The 23713-nt window shown below is 37.1% G+C and overlaps 1 protein-coding gene across 2 annotated transcripts in view; it reads left to right on the top strand.

Moving 5' to 3' along the window:
* MARCHF6 (membrane associated ring-CH-type finger 6) overlaps positions 1-23334 on the top strand; it is a 47558-nt gene extending 24224 nt beyond the window's left edge. For both annotated transcript variants that reach the window (XM_084281854.1, XM_084281855.1), the window contains exons 11-26: positions 1265-1323; positions 3227-3307; positions 3736-3804; positions 3930-4004; positions 4820-4954; positions 5409-5528; positions 7684-7784; positions 8233-8370; positions 9948-10149; positions 11945-12014; positions 13201-13382; positions 14489-14623; positions 14966-15055; positions 16474-16606; positions 17570-17705; positions 20446-23334. In XM_084281854.1, the coding sequence (XP_084137980.1) occupies positions 1265-1323; positions 3227-3307; positions 3736-3804; positions 3930-4004; positions 4820-4954; positions 5409-5528; positions 7684-7784; positions 8233-8370; positions 9948-10149; positions 11945-12014; positions 13201-13382; positions 14489-14623; positions 14966-15055; positions 16474-16606; positions 17570-17705; positions 20446-20536 (1817 nt within the window). In that variant the 3' untranslated portion in view covers positions 20537-23334. The remainder of the gene's footprint in view (positions 1-1264; positions 1324-3226; positions 3308-3735; positions 3805-3929; positions 4005-4819; positions 4955-5408; positions 5529-7683; positions 7785-8232; positions 8371-9947; positions 10150-11944; positions 12015-13200; positions 13383-14488; positions 14624-14965; positions 15056-16473; positions 16607-17569; positions 17706-20445) is intronic.
* The last annotated feature ends 379 nt before the right edge of the window (positions 23335-23713 follow it).

Genomic DNA, 23713 nt, shown 5'->3' with positions numbered 1-23713 from the left:
TTAAAGAAAGTTATTTTAGAAGACATGATAAACTGTGTACTGTAATCTCATAAAACATTCAAAATAAAAAACACATGGCTTCGAAGTCATGAATTTCCTGTCTGTAGGAGTTGTAGTTATGTTTTTTTCATCTGACTTTTCTCCTGTTCTCACTGAAGAATTTGAGGCCTCTGCCTATCTTTCACATTTTTGCCCTTCTCAGTAACTGATGAGTCTTTTTTTATTTTTATTGAAAGGGCCTTAGATTAACAGTTTCTGATTGTTGTTGAAGGTAGTGCATGTCCTGATAAATCTTTTTGCAGTTTTTTAATATGTTGGTTTGTATAGAAATGAGGAGAAGAGAGAAAATCATTATGCTTTTCGTTTAGGGATATGTTTGGTCTACAGTAGTACACAGAGTGGGTTATCATAGAATCACTTAGGTTGGAAAAGACATCTGAGGTCACCATTGAAGGCAGTATAGGCAAAAATGAAGGTTATAGACAAAAATGAATGCAAAATAGCCAAAAAATGCAGTTATTGCTTCTCTTTTACTTTCTTGTTACATCCCTCTAATCCCATAGGAAAGTCAGCTTTGAACTCTTGAGTCCTTTGGAGCTTAGTTAGACCACAGAGTGAGCTAAAATGACTGTTTGATCTTGTTACAAATGCAGAGATGTCCGGAAGCAGTGAAAGTACTGTGTGTTTGAATTCATTCCTCCTGAGACCTCAAAACTGGCAAGAGCGAGTTCTCAGGAATGGTGATAGTTCTTAATACAGTAATTCAGGGTAGAAGTAAAAGCCTGAGATGCTCAGTTTCTCTGTATCCCTTCACTGGACTGTTGTTTCTCCTTGTCATCTTCAGAGCTTTCATTTTTCATAATCCTAAAACTGAAAGCAGTAAAAGTGAATCGGAAGCGTGGGAAAGTAAATATTCGTACCGGTTCCTATAGCAGTGTATGTATGAGAATGATACAATCTAGTATGTAAGACTGGGGAAGGGAATTAATTTACACACTGCAATATGAGCTAAGAAGACTGTCATCTTAGTTTGTGCAGGTTTATATTGTTTGTAGTCTTTCAGTGTGAGTTCTAACCTGACATCATAAAATAGTTGAAGTATAGCACAAATATTTGTGTAGTTATTTGAGGTTTTTTACCAAAATTGATGAGAATTGGAATAATTACCAGAGGAATAATTACCATACATCCTGCAAATAAGACTCTGATTAGCAGTTCTCATGGCCTTTTTTTTTTTTTTTTCCTTTTTGCTTACATTATGCAGCATTTTGTCCATACCACATTGGTCACTTCTCCATCGTTGGCCTGGGCTTTGAGGAATATGTAAGTGCTATTTTATACTTTCAAAATGTAAAAGCTGCCACTGTTCGTATAATCACAGTATTTTTGTAGGATCTTTACACTTTTATTTGTGATACGAATTGTAACCTGGAAAGTCTACAACTTCTTGTAATCTATGTTTAAAAATGTTCTCTCACTCTTTCACACTTACTCTATTATTTAACTTTCAAGTGAGGTTTCTTCCTTTTACAAAACATGCATGTATGGTCTTCTTTGTGGTTTTGTTAACAGCATCTTGTTCATGTACATTTTTAGTGTGTAGTGGGTAACTTTTACATTTGGTGATGGTAGTTAGTGAAGGCTAGGAGGAGGTGTAAGATAATGCTTTGTTTCATATATGGAGTCTAATGGTAGAATATACTGAGTTGAAAGGGACCCACAGGGATCACAGAGTCCAACTCCTGGCTCCACACAGGACCACACAAAAATCCAACCATGTGTCCGAGAGTGTTTCTCAAATGCTTCTCAAACTCCGTTGGGCTCGGTGCTGTGCCCACTGCCCTGGGGAGCCTGTCCCAGTGCCCGACCACCCTCTGGGTGCAGACCCTTTCCCTAACCCCCAGCCTGACCCTCCCCTGTCCCAGCTCCATGCCGTGCCCTCGGGTCCTGTCGCTGTCCCCAGAGAGCAGAGCTCAGCGCCTGCCCCTCCGCTCCCCTCGTGAGGGAGCTGCAGGCCGCCATGAGGCCTCCCCTCAGCCTGCTCTGCTCAGGGCTGAGCAAACCAAGGGACCTCAGCAGCTCCTCATACGTCTTGTCCTCCAGACCCTTCACCATCTTCATTGCCCTTCTTTAAACACTTTCTAGCAGTTTTTTGTCTTTTTCATACCATGGCGCCCCAAATTGCACACAGTGGTCAAGGTGAGGCTGCAGCAGCACAGAGCAGTGCAGGACAATCCCTTTCCTTGACTAGCTGGCAATGCTGTGTTTGATGCAACCCTGGACACGGCTGGCCCTTCTGGCTGCCAGGGCACACTGCTGGCTCATATTCAACTTGCTGTCAACTGGAACTCCCAGATCCCTTTCCACAGGGCTGCTCTTCAGCCACTTGTCCCCCAGTATATCCATGGTTGTCCCTTCCCTGGTGCAGAATTCAGCACTTGCTCTCATTACACTTCATGTTGGTGATTGCCCAGCTCTCTAATTTGTCAGGATCTCTCTTATAAAAACATAAGAGATATGGCCCTAAAATGGAGCCTTGAGGAACCACACTAGTGAGTGGCTGCCAGCTTCATGTAAGCCCATTTACTAAAAGCCTTTGAGTCTGACCTGTCAGCAAATGGTTCACCCATTGTATTAGGTGTTTGTCTAGATGTATGCTGGACCTTTTGTCCAGAAGGATACTGTGAGAAACAGTATCAGAAGCTTTCCTGAAACCCAAAAAGATCCCATCAAGTGCCTTCCCTTAGTAAACTAGTTGGGTAACGTTGTTACAAAAGGAGATTAAGTTTGTTAAACAGGACTTTCCCCTTCTGAATCTGTATTGGTTGTTACCAATGAATAGTTGTCTTCCTGGTGTTTTTCAGTAACTCCTAGAATAATCTCCATAAGTTTACCAGGCACTGGTAAAATTTACCAGTGAGACTGACAGGCCTCTAATTACTGTGGTCTTCTTTCTGCCCTTCTTGAAAATTGGGACAGCAAAAAGGTTGTTACACGAGTGAAGAAAAGTGTTATGTGGCTTTTCCAGTAAATGGAACGCTTTCTGCTCTCAATGGAGCTATGAAAAAAGTAGCAAATTAAAATATGTAAAAACTAAATTAACTTGTCATTCTTCTTGAAGAGTTGAGATTTGGACTCTGTCTTAATTGTGTGAAATAGAGATGTAATCTTCTAAGAGACTGATAAATCTTCCCTTTTTTTTTTTTTTTTTTTTTCCCCCCTCCAGGTTCAAGCATCTCATTTTGAAGGGCTGATTACAACTATAGTTGGATATGTTCTGCTGGCAGTGACTCTAATTGTTTGTCATGTATCCTTTTGCCGTTAGTTACCTGATTCAGGTTTTACATGAGTCATCTTTCTGGAGATATTTTGGGGATGTTCAGAGGTGTTGCAGATGCAACTGATTCACTGTTTTGCCCTGCTTTTTCTGTGAAATTAGAAGAAAAGCTTTCAGTTTTCCTGGACCTTTTTCAAGTTGTGAGTGGAACTGCATTCTTCAGAACCGCTCTACGTCTTTCATGAAACAAAATCCTAGGATATTATGGGGGGTTAAAAGCATACTTGAATGCCTCTGGGTAAATTTTGAAGGTCTATCCAAGAAGACTAGTGAAGAAGCCTTCCCCCCCTCCACTCCCCTTTGGTAAAAGCCGCATAACATAATATTTTATATTAAATTAAGAAATGCTGGGCTTGTTATAAAGTGCTTTTCAGTATTTTCTTGACAGAATCATTTAGGGTTTGGCAGCGCTTGTTAAGTTCCAGCGATCACGTCGTTTGTTAGGAGTTTGCTACATTGTTGTCAAGGTAATCCCTTTTTTTGTGTAGCAAAACAAATAAAACACCTTTTTTGCATTTAAAGTTATGTTATAATTTTCTTAATTTCTGTCAATCTGAGTTGTTCTTTACTTTTTTTTTTTTCCACCCCTAAGGTTTCCTTGTTAGTGGTGGTAGAAATTGGTGTGTTTCCTCTCATCTGCGGCTGGTGGTTGGATATATGCTCTTTGGTAGGTATAGAAATATGGGATAATTTATTTTTTTTAAGTGTTTATATTTAAAGGAAGAAAGTTCTAATGAGAATTGTTGATACGAGTTGGATGACACATTTACTGTTCTTGTAAACATAATGTTTCTAGGGTGAGAAGGTTGGGTTTCTTGTAGGCACGTAATTTTGTTTGCCTTTATGTGACTCATAATACTAACATAAGTTAACCTAGTAGAACTAAGCTAATAAGATTGTAACCATTTTTACTGCATTTACAAGACCACTGTGATAATAAATTTACAGGCAAATTGGTGCACTGAATATTTATGGTAGCTGTCTTGCACGAGATGCTAATGACTTCATGGTATAATAGTTACATGATCTCTTTTAAAAAGATTCTTGCTGTGTTTCCTTGGAATTAAAAAGGACAGCTTAGTAAAATTTGAAAAGATTTTCCAGAAAAGATTAATTCTAAACAGAGAAAATTAATTTCTTCTACCCTTCGTAGAACTGTAATTTTACTTGTTTTATTCCATCACAGTGCTACTCTGTTGGAACTGATTTATAACGTATGCAGTGTATATAAATGCTTGAGTTGGCTTTTTTCTTCTCTCTGTATGTCATGGATCAGAAATTGATCTTCACTTGCTGTTCTTAATGTATTTACTTAATGTTCATAAGTATTCTTTTTATTTAAATGCTATAATTATTTATGGATGCATGACTCAGACATCTAATTTAAATGTCAAATAGTGTGTATGCACTAGGATAAACAAAATAAGTAATTGTAGAAGTTCGCCAAATTTTATCTATATTTGTTTATTACTTACCTTTTAGGAAATGTTTGATGCCACCCTGAAAGACAGAGAATTGAGCTTTCAGTCTGCGCCAGGTACCACGATGTTCCTGCACTGGTTAGTTGGAATGGTTTACGTCTTCTATTTTGCATCCTTCATTCTTTTACTGAGAGAGGTAAGTCTATAAGGACAAAATTGTTAGGCAATATTAGTTAGAGAAGCTAGCATGTTGAGCTGTTAGATCTTTTGCAACTGGATATTGCTGTTATTGTGTTCTCTGTGGATTTCAGTTTTTTTTGAAAATGGCAGCAGTGGTTCCTACTGCACTGGAAAATTATGACAGAGTATTCAACGTTTTCAGATTACAGAGTCTTCAAAAATTTCAATTGTTAAATATTAACACTTGAAGGCAAAGCTTGTTAATAATTTAGAGAATTATTGCTTCTCTAGTCCTCTATGAAAATGCTTTCCTTATTCTTTTTCTATATCATTTTGTTGAACCATGTTATATTTATACACCCGTTGTTATTTTTTTTAATGTGTAGCAGAGTTACATAGAATGTAACGTGAATGATATGAAATACAAAGATAATTTTCCCTTGATGATTGTTTTCTATTTCCCACTTTAGGTATTGAGACCTGGTGTCTTATGGTTTCTCAGGAATTTGAATGATCCGGACTTTAATCCTGTGCAGGAAATGATTCACTTGCCCATTTATAGACATCTCAGGAGGTTTATATTATCAGTGGTAAGGACTTTTCTTACAAACTTCTGTACTTGGAAAGAAAACTTCATCTGCTACTTTTAACTCCCATATACAATACTACATATTTAAGGAAAAACATTTTCACCATGAAGGTGGTCAAACTCAAACTGGTTGCCAACAGAATTTGCAGCTTTTGAAATAACAAAAACTCAACTGGATAAGGATCTGAGAATCTTGATGCAATTGGGTTTGCTCTGAGTAGAGGGTCAGACTAGTTTACTTTAGAGGTTCCTTCCAAAACAAATTATTCTTGAATATCTTCCCTTTACACAAAATTGCAGCAAATGTTTGTGTATTCAGCCAACAAGTGTTTATTATTATGGGTATTGTAAATCACTTAACTGCTTCATGATGCTCCCAGTAATTGCAGTAAACATTTTTGGTCTGGTTCAGCTAAAGCAGTGCAGAAAAGGTAGAGTAACTTTCTGGTTAAGTTTTGTGTTGAATTGCACTGATGTAGCCAGTGGTGTCTGTTTCCAGATACCATTCCATGATACTGGAATCAATGAACTTTTTTGTGATTTCCTTTAAATTCGTTTGTGTAAAGTCTGCTTAGCAGGGCAATAGAGGGAAGTGTCTCAGGCTATCTTTAAAATAAGGTCCTGCGAACTGTGAAAACCAGTGTACTGGAAAGTTATTTAACACACAGCATTACATGCACCTGAAGTGCTGTGAGCAGTGAAAGCTCATAGAGAGATCTTAGCACTCTCTATTAGAGAGCCTGTCAGAACATTAGAGGAGTTGACCTGTTTGCCTTTAAAAATATTTCCTTTGTAGATAACCACAATATTCTAGTTCCATTAAACATTGTGTCACAGCAAGTGGCACAAATATTGGCAGGCATCTGCTTGTTCCCAGAGGTCTTAAACATACGTTCTGTGACTGCATTGGAACTGGCTGTTACTTGAACTTCAGCTTACGGTTTGCTTAGCTAATTAATTCAAGAACTTTTGCTGGCCTCATGCTGGAATACGAGGCTCAGGATGGTGATGGTTTACAGGTTGCCATTTCAAAAAACATCAGACCTTCCAAGTTGTTTCTTTTTCAATGTTTTTAAGGAGGTTTTTGTGTAGAACATGAACTATTAAGTCCAAAAACAGGATTTGATTTCCTCCTTGCATATTAGGTATGCAATACTTGCTGAATTTTTATTCTCTAGTGGCATTTTTGTATACTGTGTAAGAATGTATTTAAAAATAATCAATTTTTAATTTGGTTCCTTAAGGAAGTGGAATTTATAAAAGTGTGTGGTTTCCATACTTCCCTCTTCCCCCCCCATGCTTTGATCTTTCATCTAGTTGACGAAATGAAACCTCAAAAAGAGTTTTGATTTTTTACAAGTTGCTTGAAAACCCAGCTGCTAGGAAAAGAGAGAAATCCAAAATTCATACTCCTGGTGTTGAAGGGGAAAGAAACTAGAACTGTTCAGCATTATTCTGTCAGTGCTTATTGAGCCAAAATCCTGTTTGGTGCTCGAAGGTGTTCACCATGAAATGCAGTGTATTTGGTCTGCCTGGGGTGGAGTTGATGTTTCTTCAGAGCGGTCCACGTCCTCCTGCAGTTTGGATTTGTGGCTGAAAGTGTTATAACACACCAGTGTTCGTGGCTATACTTGAACACTGCTTGCACAGAATCGGGGTTTTCCCTTTCCTTTCTGCCCTGTTCCCTCAACCTTCCAGCAAGTAAGCTGAGTGTGGGTAGGGTTTTAGGAGCAGGAGATAAACCTGGAACAGCTGACCCACACTGACAAAGGGATGAGATTCCATGCTGTATGGCTTGTGCTCCGTAATAAAAGCGCAGGGAAAGGAGGAAGAAAGGCAGAGTTCATGGTTATGGCATTTGTCTTCCTGAGCATGTGCCCTGCTTTCCAGGAGGTGGCTAAACATGTGCCTGCTGATGGGCAGCGGTGAATGGATTCTTCTTTTTATTTCACTTGCACGTGCAGCTTCTGCTCTCTCTATTATTGTGGTTATCTCAATCCACGAGCCTTCTTTCCTTCCTTCTGTTTTCTCCCCATCCAGCAGGAGAGGGGAATGAACTAGCAGCTGGGTGGATGATGGGCAGTTAGCCCAGGGTGGGCAGCAGAGGGTTGGTTGAATCTGCTACTCAAACTAACTGGTTACCTTCCTTGTTGCAGATTGTCTTTGGATCAATTGTACTGCTCATGCTCTGGCTTCCTATACGCATTATTAAGTATCTTCTGCCTAACTTTCTTCCATATAATGTTATGCTCTACAGGTACGTATTTCGTTTCAGAAAGATGTTTTCTCAATGCCCATGTAACTAGAAGAAAAATGTATTTGAGCTCTTTGAGCATTAATGTGACATGTTTTCACAGCTAAAACAAACTGTTCTAGAAAAGTAAAATGTCAAACCATGTGGATACACAGTATAACTTGTCAAAAAGCTGTTAAGAAAAACAGCAGGCATTTGGGGTTATCTCCATAATGATAACTGTTTACTTTCTGTATTCCTCCAAAACAGCTTTCTCTTAAACTTTTTCATAGGGAGGTTAGTGTGTTTGTTTTTCATGTTCATACCTGATTATGAATAAAAGAATGGCTGTAACTGCATTTATTTTTAATGACAAGGTTATCGTTATATTATTGTTAGTATAATTCAGTGTAACAGATTACTAACAGAATGTTGCCTGTGTTTGATTTCCTGCTCTTCCTGTTGTTTCTAGTGATGCTCCAGTAAGTGAACTTTCCCTAGAGCTCCTTTTGCTTCAGGTGGTGCTCCCAGCTTTGCTAGAGCAAGGGCACACAAGACAATGGTTGAAAGGCCTCGTACGAGCATGGACTGTTACTGCTGGATATTTGCTGTAAGTGCAGAAAGCCAAAATCAGCTCCAAGCCTTGTGTCCATCTTAGCCCTTTTTCAAATGAAGGCAGCATGCTTTCAAGAGAAATATCCCAACAAGTAGCTTTAACAGTTGTTTTATAGATAGATATCTGATTTAAAAACAAACAAACAACAACAAAAAAAAGTATAGTAAGTTCCTGTGTAGGTACTTCCTTCTGTGTTGTACCTCAGGACTAGTCCAGTAATTTTTTGGTACGTTATTAGAGCACTTGCTTAGTAAAATTATAAAAATCTGACTAACAGGTTGTTAACTCTGTTAAATATGTTAAATATTAAGCTGAAGACGCTGATACCTTAAAATTAGGTGTTTTAAAGGTAGATATCACTCTCTCAAAAGACAACTATAAGTGTGTCTTTGTAACGCGAAGTAAAGGAGTAAATGCACAAAACGAGGTTCTTTAATTTTGACTGCAAGCCAGACTTAATGTACCTGAAATGATTTTTGAGTTCATGTTGTAGTCAAGAAAGAAAAAGTTGATTTTGTTGCTATATTTTTTTTAATTTAACTTCAGAGTAGATTGGCATTCTCTTACCAAGTCTAAGCTGTCTGAGACTCTAAGAAAATGAATGAGAGAGACTTTTTACTCCATTGTAGTCCAGTGTATCTTTTCAACTTCTCATAAGGACCTGAAACTGTCACCACCACATTCTTAGTTTGTATTTTGGAGAGTTACTCTTGGAATGCATTTATCAGTGTTTTTATAGTATTTAAACGTGACAGAAGAAGAGAAATGCAGATATGATAGAAATGGGTTTGCTTTCTTCACTATCACGGTTGCTAAGAACAACTGCAAAATATTTCTGTAGCAATTACAGTTGAGCAAAGATTAAAATTCTTTACTTGGGTTTTATTGAAAAGCAAGCAGTGTTGTGAAAATGCTTTCATTGTCTGGTATTAGAATATCTGCATGCATCTCACTGCTATAAAAATTCTGCTGCAGCTGAGGAAAGTTAACTTCTAAACATTCAAGATCTATTTGCTAACGAGGTATGCAGGGAATATGAATAGAATGTGTTTTAAATAGACTGGTTCTGGGGCTGATGTTCTTAAAAAGTTGTGAACGGGTTTTGAATGGTTTGGAATCTTCTTGAAAGATAGTGTAAACGTGTCTATGGTAAAGCAGTATTGTCCCTGTGCTGTTGAGGTTTGAAGGCAATTGTTTCCAGTAGAGCTTAGTAGCAGCAAAATAAAATCTTAGTTGAACTGTCTGCTTACGTGAATGGGAATATTGATGCAATTTCCCTTTTATATGCACAACTTCAATGCCAGGTTATGTTTTAAAGTAAACATGAGTGATCTTTGACTGTATTTCCACTGTTCTAATCTGCATCCGCACTGGCATTTTCCTTCCACAGTCTGTGTTTAAGAAGACATGGAGTAGTTCATCAGAAAATGGTTTATTTTACTTTTTCAAGATTCTGCCAGTATTCCTCTATAAGTTTTGTACTCATTCAGAGTATATATTATGGCATTTATGCATCTGTAAGATTTTCATTCATATCAAACAGGACAAAACTAAGATTTTGGTTGTTGCAGAGACCTGCATTCTTACCTACTTGGTGACCAAGAAGAGAATGAAAACAATGCGAACCAGCAGCCAAACAACCAGCATGCTCGCAATAACAATGCCATTCCGGTTGTGGGAGAGGGTCTTCATGCAGCCCATCAAGCCATACTTCAGCAAGGAGGACCCGTGGGTTTCCAGCCTTATCGCAGGCCTTTAAAATTCCCACTCAGGGTAGGTATATCTAACAGATTAAGAGAAGGGCATTTGAAAAATAGCTGTGGATTTTATTTTTTTTTAAAGATTTGGCCCACACCTTCTCAGAAGTCAACTGGCAGATCATGTTTTGTGTTCTGTACAGTTTGCAACTTCTTGAGTTTTAGACTTTTCATTCTATTCTCACGTGCAGCTTTTTTCAGCTTTATAATGTGACCTTCAATTACTATTTTATTTATAGATGCTACACTTACTATTGTGTATTTTATTGAACTTCATGTCTTATTTTCCTCATGATTAGTAATGGAGTAATGGTGTAATAAACTCCAGCAAACAGGTGCCTCAGGAAAATCTGTAACAAGGCATAGCTTTCGAGAGGGTGTACTCCAGTCTCGTAGCTGAAGCGTGTTCTAAACTCCTTTCCTTTGTTGTAAAGTTAAATGGAAAACTTCTGTTGTGTCTGTATTACACAGAAAGGTGTTAAATTACTTTAAAGTTCTAAATGTCTGCTATTAGAAAGGAGATGCTTCTTGGCAAATACTTAACAGTCAAAAATAATATGCAAGTCAAACTAGATAAATTGTTTTGGTTGTACCAGATCTCTGACTGAGTTAATCAAATGTAAATTTCAGGAGAGCTCATTTACCATGGCTTCAGATATAGCTCAAGGGTGGGAATAGTGGCTGAAGTTAGAGCAGTGTACTGTTGGCCTCTGAAGTTTCCTTAAAATGCTTAAGCTAAAAGAAATCTCACAACAGTGTACAAAGGAAAGGGTTTGTTTGTTTGTTTGTTTTTCTGTAAGACTCAACTAAGTAGAACTGAAAGCAAATCTGGAAGGATTTCAGGACTTAACAACAGTTAAGTCTGTGCCTGTTCTAAGTCGGGGCTTTTTTTTTTAATTCCCTCCACTGCTATTTTTACTCTTTGAAATATCTCTCTGCAGGAGAGCATGAGCTACAACAGTTCCCACTGTTGCAGAAAGAACAGTGGGAGGCAGTAACTCAGGGATGAAAGGACTAGGGAAACAGAATGAATTTGCCCCCCACATAGGAGATGCTGCTATACCTGTTTAGTCCTACCAGGAAGTCAAGGCATGCTTTTGACTCAGACCAATTTAATCTAGAATAAATACGTTGTTCTTACTGAAAGGAGTGGTCCCAGTCTTACTTCTACGGCAACTGCTCCTTTCTTCCCTTCTTGATATGCTGATCAGTAAAGTGGTCCAGATGAAAATGGATGCATACACACAAGGTGTTGGTTAGACACATTTGAAGATTCAGATAAGATTATGGTGTTATTTTTAAAGAAACTATGTTGCTTGTAACATTTTGAGTTTGAGTCAAGTTCATACAAAGTTGCTGGGATGATGGACAGGTTAATTGAATTTAGTTTGGCTGCTAAGGGGGCAATTAGAGGGCAGTCATATCTTTTGTGATCTGCTAATATACGGCAGCTGTAGTGTGGATATGCTACTTTCAAGGGGAACAGGTGTGTTAAACCAGAGGCTTGGAAAGTCCACCTTTCTCTAAGTGCCTTTGTATTTTTTTGTTGTTGCTTGTTTGTTTTGCTTTGTTTTTGTGGATGCTTCTGGATAAGGATATGGGCTGAAATCATCGCCCTTTTAAATCATTGCATAGTATAAGTTTTCAGTAATTTGGGGTGCTGACGTTGAACTGATGATGATAACTAAGCAGTTACTTGTTCAGCTGCCAAAGATTTTCTGTTCATCTGGTGTACTTTTCTGTGTCTAACATTTTAAGTTGTTCTTCGCAGACTTCTTTCTTATAAATAGTTTTTCTCTTTCTTCTTTCAGATATTTCTTTTGATCGTTTTCATGTGCATAACGTTACTGATTGCTAGTCTTATCTGCCTTACCTTACCAGGTAAGTTCGTTATTGTAAAACTGTGATTAAAAATGCAGACTAATGCTCAATAATAGCAGGTGTTTCCAAATCACACCATAAAGTTAAAAGAAGAAAATAGGGAGAAACGATGTCTCGTTTTGAAAGGTACACCATAAAATTGTAGAAGCCTAGAATTTGAATGATAGAGTTGGTACCTTTACATAAATGACAACTCAGTAGAGAAGAGATCAATATTTACTTTACTTAGTTACGTTTTTTGTTTTGTATTTTTTAAGGGAGAGCTCCAAGTGTTGAGACTCTTCATAGTAAAATTGTGAGAAAATTGATACCCCTTGCGTTTGCTTTGCCATTTAGAAAAGGAAAATAAACAGGCTGTTACCTGGATTCCTACAGTATCTTAATTAAATATTTCTGAAAGTGTTGCCATGACAGGTCACTAGGAGACTTTTAAATAATATATGTGCTGCTTCCAAATGTGTATGAAGAAGCAGTTTTAACCAAGTCAAAAGTATTTCAGAGTTGTTATAAATAATTCGGAACAACTTAAGACATGTAGATTTGTTGGAATTCTCTTAAATCTGGCTACCGTAGTACCATGTCACTTTTACCTCCTTTTATTAGTGATCCTAAAGTCAATAATATATTGAGGTGTGAGTTCTAAATTTTGTAGTGGTTTGAATAACATTACATAAAAGTAATTCCGTGGTAGTATTAGTGAATAGAAACCCTATTTAAAAAATGAAACAGCAAATGTGCCTTGCCATTTCATTAGAGTGCTTCAGAAAACCTGATAGTAAACCTTAAAAATAAACAAATAACGTGAGGCAGTGAAATAGCCTAAACATCACCCATAAGATTTCAGTTCAAGCTTATGCAGTGATCCATTATTGCCTTTGAAGTTCTGAAGATTGCTATTTAGGCTCTGAATAGCACAACATTCAGTGCTTTGTTTTGTGCTAGGTCAGGTGACATCATTGGGGTAATGAAATTTTAGAAGAAAATATCGTATGTATGTATTCGGCATCATCTACATGGTTATTTCTGTAGGGCTTTGCATGTTCGTGCTTTATGGGTATAGTACCAAAACACCATTTAATGCTAAAAACTATTTGTGGATTGATAATTAGCAATGAATTTGGTAAGTATTGTTATAGGCATCCTTCCTTAATATATCAAAAGTACTTAAAAGTGTTTGTGTTTTCAGTATTTGCTGGGCGATGGTTAATGTCATTTTGGACGGGCACCGCCAAAATCCACGAACTGTACACAGCTGCTTGTGGTCTTTATGTCTGCTGGCTTACCATCCGAGCAGTGACTGTGCTGGTAGCCTGGATGCCACAGGGCCGTAGAGTCATTTTTCAGAAGGTCAAAGAGTGGTCTCTCATGGTGAGTCTTACGAAATATTTCTACTGAAGTATCAAGGGGAAAAAAAAATAAAGTAGATTACATAATTGTTCAAATTTTCCTTGCCAATTTTGCCCTGTAATGTACTATATTTTCCTTTTTGAAGCTCGTGCAGGTTACATTCCCATTGCATGGGCTAACTTTTGGAAATGTTAAGCAGTGTACATGATTTGCATATATGTTTGTTCACGTCTTTTTTTGTTCCTGTAAAAGTGAGTATGTTGCATATTATCCCATATGTGATGCGTCCTCAAATATATCGACATTTTCACATGCACCTGAAAGATTAACCGTTACTTCATTAGTAACTCAATGTTGTCAAACAAACAAAACAAAACAGTAAAATAACGGATAATGAATATGTCTCTGAAAAGTAACTTGGTGCATGTTTTCAGGAAGATCTTTATAATCTGTCTGATCTTCCAGAGTGTTGTTCAGATTAAGAATTTTATAGAAAAAATCCTTTTATTTTCAGGAGTTCTTGCGTAATATAGTTCTTGTGTAATATTCTACCTGTTCCTTAATCTGAACGTCTTAATTAGGTCATACTAGTTTTGTATCTGATTTTTGGGTGACATACGTAAATTAAGAGAGAATTCTAGAATGAAGAAATATTCAGGCATGTTATTGTTAGTAATTCTTTTGCTTAAGTTAGATATATTCCATTATGGATGAACTTGTAAGATTTGGTTTTAACTGGAGAAAAATCTGTAGTTTTGGAAAGATTCTTCTAAATGCTTGGAAAATATGTACGTTCCTCTACATTCTTGTAAATGTTTTAGAAAAGTACAACGTAATAATGCCATTGGATGGTATTCCTTACTGATAAAATGCAAGTCTGTGGTTTAAAACTATATGGATAGTAATAGGTACAGTCATGTCTTTTTCTGGAGAGGGCTTAGAATAGGACCTGGTCCTGAAAATTTTATAATTGCTTTTATGGGTGTCTATGTATATGTGAATTAGAAGTCTGTAGTGTTTTTTTTTTTCTCCAGTTTTATCTGGTTTTGTAGTTCAGGTTACGTTTTGAAGATTTAAAAATAACAAATCATGACAAACATACTAATTGCATGTCTTGGATGTTTTAGATAATGAAGACGTTAATAGTGGCTATACTGCTAGCAGGTGTGGTTCCACTTTTGCTTGGTCTTCTGTTTGAACTGGTCATTGTCGCACCTTTGAGAGTTCCTTTGGATCAAACGCCTCTCTTCTATCCCTGGCAGGTCAGTTGCTCTCATTCTTCTGCTGCTATTGATCCATTTCTTTACTTCAGATTAATGTTAGTCTGTTGCTGTAAGTGTAAGGCTTTAATTTTCTAGTTACTAGCAGAAGCTGATCTTCCCAGTTCCAGGGAGTTGAGTATTTTATAGATGTTAAGTGAGGGTGAGTGTCCTGTCTTTCTTAGGAAATGGCAAAAGATGATGCCTCTTTCAAACAAATTCCTCTGTAAATAGAAAGTAATTTTTTCATTTCCAAGTAATATTAAGAAGTTACTCTAAAACTTTTCAGTCATCAAGGTATTTAAAAAGTTATTAATGCTAACTAACCCATTTTTATGAAATTAGGACTGGGCTCTTGGAGTTCTGCATGCCAAAATAATTGCAGCCATAACTCTGATGGGTCCTCAGTGGTGGCTGAAAACTGTTATTGAACAGGTAAGAAAAAAATGTCAATGTGAATTACCTGTAGAGTATGTTTTGACAGATGTTTTTTTGAATGTGTGAGTCAGAAAATTAAAATCACTGTTGTAGCAATTGAGTAATTTGAATAACTGAGTAAAACTCAACTAGTCTTGTAGAACTCCTTTAAGTTGCAAATCCAAGTCCATTATGGTACACGTAAGAATAAAAATAAACCTCAGAAACTGAAAATCAAGAAAATGCTGTATGTATATGCAGTTTATCAGGTTTTTGTTAAAGTGAGATACAATTCTTCAGATGAATTCATGTGTGTTCATATTGGGGATATACATAATGTTCACTGCTCAAAAACAAAATCTCTGCGGTCACTGGAGCTGTAGAGATTCCCTCATGCATACACAAAGATCTGAAAGATAGTATTGCCTTTCCCCTTTGATTAAGTTGGTGTGAGTGGTTACGAGTTGCACAGCTTGTTGCTTTTTTTGGCACGAGTAATTTTTCCTTGAGTGTAACCTCTAAGTTCCACACTCGCCTCAATAATGCATCTCACTTGTTTCTTGGAAAATAACTTTTCAGCCCTGCATCAAATGCAATGGCCATGGTGCAAGTCTTGACCTCTGTACAAAAGGTTCCTGTCTTCATTAGATGTAGCCCAGAGTCCCAGTTGTTGAACCACTTGCTGATCGTTTTAGGTGTCACACTGTAGAAATGTAGCCTTAATTTTCTGAGTACCTCTCGCTTCATGGCACAGCTCCTTTCATTTCAAATGCTTTTTCTGGGCCTGTTTGTTATACACGTGCTCTTCTGAGCCATCCTTAGAAATACTTACACCCAAGCTGTGGGACAGAGGCCCTTGCCTAGCTCTGTGTGGTAGCTGTTTGAAAATGATCATGTCCCATGATTAGTCACGTTCAGACATCAGTTTCTAGTCATAATTACAGAAACCCAGGAGTTGGGGAGGTGCTGTCTTCACAAGCAGAGGCTCTGGTCTGCCCAACTGAGTACATACATCCAAGAATATTTTAGAACCTCTTATTTTTGGCCTCCGTTGCCAAATATAATAGGTTTGCTTTACTAGCAGCCACAGGATCTTTCAGCACAGTTAACAGCACAAAGCAATCCCAGGTCACAGACAAAACCGCCATTCCACAGCTCTGTTTAATAATCTTTTGGGTAGTCTTTTACACTGCTGCAACCAAATCCCAACATTATTTCAGATTGTTATTCTCCAGGGAGCTATTCAAATGATTTCCTGAGACACTCATGGTGTAGATTGGCATTTTTTTTTTCTTCAACTCTGACTGTCATGGTTTTCTTCACGTTGGGAATATCGTTTGCATCTCATGAGGAAAGTTGTGTAAAACCTTACTACTTTAACCACAAGGTGTGGCTGTCTTGACTGATCCGTTCTATTTCTATCTTGTTCTTCTTAGGTATATGCAAATGGCATTCGCAACATTGATTTGCAATTCATAATCTGTAAACTGGCAGCACCCGCGATCTCTGTTCTGTTACTTTCCCTGTGTGTACCATACATCATAGCTTCTGGGGTGGTACCTTTGTTAGGTATGTATACATCGTGAATACCTGATTCTCTTCTGATGCTGTAGGGCAAGGTAAACATATCCGTGGAAATAAAACAGCAAGCTCTAGGTTATTTAAACAAACAAAAGAGCCAACACTATTCTGCCAGCAAATGTAAATGCTTAAGGGTTTCTGTCATCTTAAGTCTGGCGGCTTTTTTGTTTGTTTAAGAAATTCAGTATGTTATTCTGACTGGCTTCCTAACACGCAGAATACATCAAAAGTATGGGATTAAATAATATCTAACTGCAGAAATGTAGGTATCTAGCTGGCTTGGGAAAGGGATGTTTTATTAGTTTCCTTTGACAGTCAACCTTAAATTTTATTCTTTCTCTAAGAGCTATAACTGAGCTGAGGACATCTTTTCTGACTTGTCACATTTTGAAGGAAGGTTAGAAAAGTGAAAATACTGGTTTTGGTTTGAGACTTCCATTCAGTATTAAGGTGTTTCCTTTTTTTAAGTGTAAATATGGATTTATTTTTTTTTTCAGACTTTCTTATCCCCTTATACTTGAATGAAATAAGTTGCATTAGAAGCAAGATGTGCTTTTTCATCGACTGGCTGCTTTTTTGTTGTTGTTGTTGGTTAGTTTTGATGATAACGGGATATTCAAGAAGTCCTGTGTTACTCTTCAGTCTCTCATTTGCATGCATACTTCTACAGTGTCAACTTGTTGTTGATAAGAGGTACACAAAAGTCAATAAGGAAGAAAAGCTGATGAGGGCCACTGTTTGCTGGGGATTTTCACTGTATTAATGGAAAGCTTTCTGCTGTAATGCTTACGATGACCAGGACAGACAGTTGTCATGTTGGGTATCTGGGATATGTGGACATGTTACTTCACTGCCCTACCACTGAAGTTACAGTATAACAAAAAGCCGAAGCGGGAATAATGTTACCTTCAGCAATGCCAGATTATGTGAGGGTTGTATTTTCTTTTGTAGGAGTTACTGCTGAAATGCAAAACCTAGTTCAGCGTCGAATTTACCCTTTTCTGCTCATGGTGGTGGTTTTGATGGGAATCCTCTCCTTCCAAGTCCGCCAGTTCAAGCGCCTTTATGAACATATTAAAAATGACAAGTGAGTATATAGTATGTTTTTGTTAGGGGTTTTTAATTTATCCACTTTAATGATAACCTTAGATTGAATTTAGAGTCTTAGGGCTAAAAGCGATTTTAAGAAGTTTTTTAGACAAGTGACTTTCCAAGGCAGATTTAACAGTAAAGTGTTCTTGGCAAGTGTTTTACCTGTTCTTCAGGCAGACAAGCAAAGGAACAAACTCTCTTTATAAATGGAAGATACTCCCCTATGTCTAACTTGAAGGTTTGTTGGTTTTTTTTTTTTTACCCCATATGATGCTGGTTGCTTGTCTGTCTCCTCTCTAAGCCTTGAAGGGCAAGTGAGTGTAAAAACTTATTACATGTTTGGAAGTAAAATCTTACATCCATCTGCTGCTTATAAAACGGTTTCTTCAACATTTTCTGCATAATGTTTTTTCTTATTCTTTCTAATTGTTAGTCTAATTAACCTGTTAAAGTTCAGGTGAATGGATAGTTTGTCTTTACCAAATTTTGCACACTTCTGTGATGATTTTACTAATTATTACTCTGCATTACTCAGATGCATGATAAAAACTATTATTTTCCCGTTGTTTTTCTGGTTAGCCTGAATAGTTTCTAAGCTTTTGTTGTTATCCTTATTACCCATGTTTAAAATGCTTGTTGTTCTCCAGTCATTTAAAAACATGCCCTTTCTTCTCAAAGTTGATCAGTAATGCATCAGGTGTTACAAAGGATCTGTTCCAAAGCATTTTGGTATAAGTATGATTTAGTTTTTTAGATTTGAGTGCAACTAACTGATCAAATTATTCTGTAACTTTTTTCTATTCTAGACAATTCCATTTTTAAGTTACTAACCTACTCCATTCTCTGTTTCTACATTACATTTTTATGCATCTTATCTTAACATTTTTCTGAAGTTGAAAGCAACAAGAAATTAAATGTCCCTTTTTTTTTTTTTCGGCAGGCATGTTGTTTTCTCACTTTTAACTGTTGAGTACTAGAACTTTTGTTTCCATCATGTTTCTCGTACATACAAGTACATACTTCATAGGGCCTTTTCCTTAAGACATTTTATTTTATGTCCCTTCCTAATTAGTGCAGTGTGCAGTTCCACTGCTTTGGGGGTTATTTGGAAAAATAGTTTTAAACCCCAGCAACTAGCTTTCTTAGTTTTGTTTTGCTCTTTTTTTTGTATAAAAAAGGAATAAATGTGTTACATGTTCATGTCCTGAGTTGCCATACAACAGATCTGCCTTCCACTGTCTACAAAAAGAGTCAAATCTAAAATGAACTTATTTGAACCTTAAACGTTCTGAAGTTACTGATACTTTAAAAGTGTGTGGTGTAAATGTACAATTAATAAAATCTATAAGTATTAGAAGAGTTTTTACTAAAATTAAACCCTAGGCTGCTCAATGTATATTTTAGTACCTTGAATTTTATCATGCATTTTAAATCTTTGTTCCCAACATGCCTTTATTTGTGCATGTATATATATATATTTTTTACAAATGTGCTCTCAGCTAAATGTTAATATATTTTAGGCAGAACGCATATTGAATTGCAACTTGAATTAATATTGCAAGTTTCTTTCTTGCAGCCTACAAACCTGTGAAAATATCTAAGTGTAAATTACTTTGATATTAAATGAACTTATCAAGGAAAGTATTGTAGCCACCCTTGTAGACAAGAAGGTTGTGTAACATAAGTTAATGATCTGATTATGATTACAGTACGCAAAGCAGGCATAGTCATGCTAACCTGTAGAGGTTTATAGTCTAGAAATATGCTTAATTACGTCTTTTACATGACAAATTTCAAAAGAATATACAAATTTTGTGACGTTCTCCAATGTGCAAACAATATGTCATGGTTTGATTATGTTGAAGTGGGAAAAGGTGCTAAAGGAAATAGTAAGTTTCAGTTGGCAAATTCATGGGAGCATATGGTTCTTTTACACATAGAACCAACAGACAAATAGGAAGCACATAAAAGAATTTATATGGCAAAAAGTAGATGTATGAAATGATATAGAGGAGGTAAGGAATAATGTGAAAGATGAAATCTGCTAAGCTGATGAGGCAATGTGATGTGGAAACGGAATTTAATAAAGTAATCGTACAGCCCTTAGGCCCAACCCTGACCTGAAATATCATGAGAATATTTTCTCTCCCTTTAAGAAGGACTGAGCCATGGTAAAAGACCTTCATTTACGATACTTATTTTTTTTTTCCAACAAAGGTCTATTTTCATTGGATATATGAGCTGAGCCTCTTGTACTCGTATGATGCATGTGCCAGATTCTTTACTGGAGTTAGAACCTCATTAACACTCATTTGGTTTTGTATTGAGTTGTTGTTACAGATGTTTTGTTCATCTGGGTGAACACTGCAAAAGTGTTCATAAAAGTATCATTTAGCAAAAGGGACTGGCTTTACAAATAATACTAAACACGTTCCTTTTATATATATTTCAAATCTTATTTGAGTTGTGTATTTCTGGTATGAATCCCAAAGTTAAGGCTCTAAACACAACCCCATAATAGGTATATATTCCATTGTGAAATACCTGAAAGTTGAGGAAAAAAAGATGCAAAGATGAAGACTGTTGAAGGCAATTGTTGGGGTGGGGAGTCATGTGTAGAATAACTTTTACTGACATGAGAAAGCTCCTTCTGCAACAAAGGAGATAGAGTGGATTTATGGTACAGAATTGTAGTAACTTCTGTTCAATTATTGCTGTTTTTATTATAATTTCAGATACCTTGTTGGACAGCGACTTGTGAATTACGAACGGAAGTCTGGTAAACAAGGCACATCAACAACTCCACCTCAGTCTTCGCAAGAATAGATGGTCATATTAAACATCTTGACCTTCCCTTTGCCTTTACATGTCCTTTTTTCATAGACTTTTCTTCAGTTTTTGGATATCTCTCCCAATAATACTCTCAGCAGTGTTTCGGCTTCTGTTTGTAGCATCCAGATAGCAGTTAAGGCACTGTTCCTTATCTGTGTGTTCTGGTGTTATCAATGCTGTCTGAGGTCTGTATATGTGTAAATAGAAGTATCCTGACACCCTAAAACCTTGGATTAAAAAGAATGTGCATTGTACATCTTTAAAAAGAAAAAAAGTATATTAATTTATTAAATCTAGTTGTCACTTTATTTTGGACTGTTGTTCTGTTGACAAACAATGTGCCACAAAGCAATAGTGCAAAGAGGCAAGATGTTTTTATAAAATTTGGAGCTTACTTTATGGTGTTCATAACAGTTCTTATTGTAGTAAGATCGTATGATTTTTCATGGATGGAAAGGCCACACAGAGAATATCAGAAGTAAATAGCTGTCTTACAGTCAGCAGTGAAGTGGCTGTGGTGAGAACATAATGAACTATGTCTCTTGCGGTCAAGTCTTTTTTTTTTATTATTATTTTGTATAACACCAAAGCTGTTGTACATTTTCTATTGCCTGATTGTTTTTCATGTGTCTGAGTTTGTAATATTGTACAGTTACTGTTAAATCAAGAAAAGATGTCCTTTTCTGAGAATTCAGATGTACTTGTTGAGGCTCAGCTGGGTTTTCTGTTTGTTTGGGGGTTTTCTGGGGCTTTGGGAATCAGGATTTCCTGAATTGAAGCAGTAAGTAAAAACTTACTGAAGCTAGGTGATGGAAGCATTTAAAGGTACCAAGAAAAATTAGATAGGTTTACCACTTACCAGTAGTAGAATTTTTCAAGACCTCAAGAGAAGGGATGAACCTTATCTGATGTGTTTGCACAGAAACAAAGAGCATAGTATAAGCAACATTCTGACCTGGTCTTTAATTAAAGAGTTGGAAATCTTTTTTTTTTTTTTTGTTCCTTCTTTCCTGTGAGTTACCTAAGTTGCAAATTACAGTGTGAATTTTATATTATACAATTACATTTAAAAATATATATATTCTTTCAGAATTGGTCAGCATGAATTTTTTATGGGAGTAACCCTGAGGAAGTCATGCATCACATGCCATTGATTGCCTCTGGGGCAGGGGAATATATGTTATTATATATGCTATTAAACAGGCAAAGAAAAGTTAGGTTTCTTTGCAAGGACACAAACAAGAGCCACCAAAACAAGTTTGTGTTATTTCTATATAGAGATAGAGTTCTTTTGCAGTAATTTTTAATGTAGATGTTTTGAAGAAAATACATACCAGTATCACAAGGCTTTAAGTACCATCAAATCTAGTGCTAAGGTTGCAATACTTTTCTTAGATTAAATGGGGAAATGCAAGTATCCATTGCAGTAATCTGAAAATTGATGGAATGATTAAATTTGCTACTTGGTACGTTGTCCTTCAGTATTCTGCACTTAACTGTATGTGTATCTAATTAATACTTGAGAATCTGGCAGGTGCTTGGAGCGTGTCATCTCCTTTTATTAACGTTGCATCTCTGATCTGATGTGTTCTGCGCTAATTTGGTCCAGGCTCTGGTGGTGGTGGTGCATTTCCCAGTGTGCGGGCTGTCCTGTCATAAGGCAGTGAGCACACCAGCCGAAAGCATCAGCACCTAGTGTCAGGAGGATGGGGCTGTCACGGTCATAAGGACAGAAACTGCTGTTATACAGAACTATTATTTTCCTGAAAGCTTTGAACCCATAAATACTAGCTTTTGGAGTGATTTATTAGGATTTTTTCCAGTGAAATGAAGTCATGGAAAAATAGCCACAATATTTCTCTCTAATTCACCTTTGCTGCCTAAAGGCTAAATTGAGTATTTACCCCCGAATATTTTTGATGTGCATAAATGTTGCATTTGAATATTTACAGTGGCGTACGTTGTGGGGCAAGTATTTTTCACAAGATTGCATTCACTGGTAACATCCATCCTTAGTTATGCCACAATTCTGTCCTTGACAAATCTTTTGTAAACAGTTCCAAACAGATCTTATCACTCAAATATTGCCAGCACTACTGTGCATCATGCGGAATTTTCAGTTCTTGTAACATTGTGTTTTTATCCAAACTGGTCTTAACATTAAAATTTATTAAGAAAAAGCCTTTGTGCTGTTCCTTATTGCTGTTGATTTTACAAGTCATGGCATGAGAAATAATTACTTGGTCCAGTCTTGTAATGTGAACTGTAGCTATTTTGTGGTGGTTTATGTTATTTATGCTTGCTCTCTGTTAATGAGAGCTGGTTTCAAATGAAACTGTTGTTTGGTTTTGCACTGCATTATAGATGATGGGTGTGGAGTGAAATTTCTGAAACTGTCCCTTGTAAGATTCCAAAGAACAATCTCATCTGTCTCCTTACATTAAGTGTGTTTGGGGAAAGAAAGCTGTATAGAACAAGAGCTAAATGTGACATAACTTTTTTTTATTGTTTTATATTTTAATAGTTTGCCTTACTGTGCTGTGTACTCTTCTGGGATAGAAACTTGATAGCAAGCATGCAAGTGAACTGGCTGTTGCTAGGACAGCTGACAGGCTCTGTACCAGTGGCTTCCATCTGTGCTAGTGACACAGCGTGCAGTGGGGGAGAAACTGTGTGCGATTTCATCACAATTTGTGCTGACCTTGGGTCTGGAAGGGGGGGGCTGGAGATGTGTACTGGCTTAATTGTGTCCCCTCTGTGGTGTTGAGTGGCTAATGCTGTTAGTAGGTCTACAAGCCTTTGTCCGCGACTTGTCAGATGGCTTTGTAGCCATCTCTTGCGTAACAAAGAAGTTAATTGCAGCATGGCTTTGACTGTTTTTACACAGGATGTTTTATATTGATTAAAAACAGCGAGAACTCTGCATCTTTTCCCTTGACTACCCCTTCTCCGCTGGGTAAAGCCTAAGTTTCTTGTTTACATTTCTGAGGGCCCTCTGGAACCTGTAACTATTTTCCGTCGGCTGCCTCCTCGGCGAGGTGCAGGCTCCAGCAGAGATTGCAGCGCTTGCATCATTTTTCAGTTGAGCGCATTCGTCCCTTGCTTCCCCCTGTGTGTGAGCAAAGGTCTTCATAAAAATGTTCACAGCAGCCCTGTTACTCTTCAGAGAAT

This window comes from Netta rufina (assembly GCF_964035555.1).
Source record: "Netta rufina genome assembly, chromosome: 2".
Taxonomy (NCBI): Eukaryota; Metazoa; Chordata; class Aves; order Anseriformes; family Anatidae; genus Netta; species Netta rufina.
The sequence above is the reverse complement of the archived record's forward strand: the minus strand, read 5'-3'. Positions and strand labels throughout refer to the sequence as shown.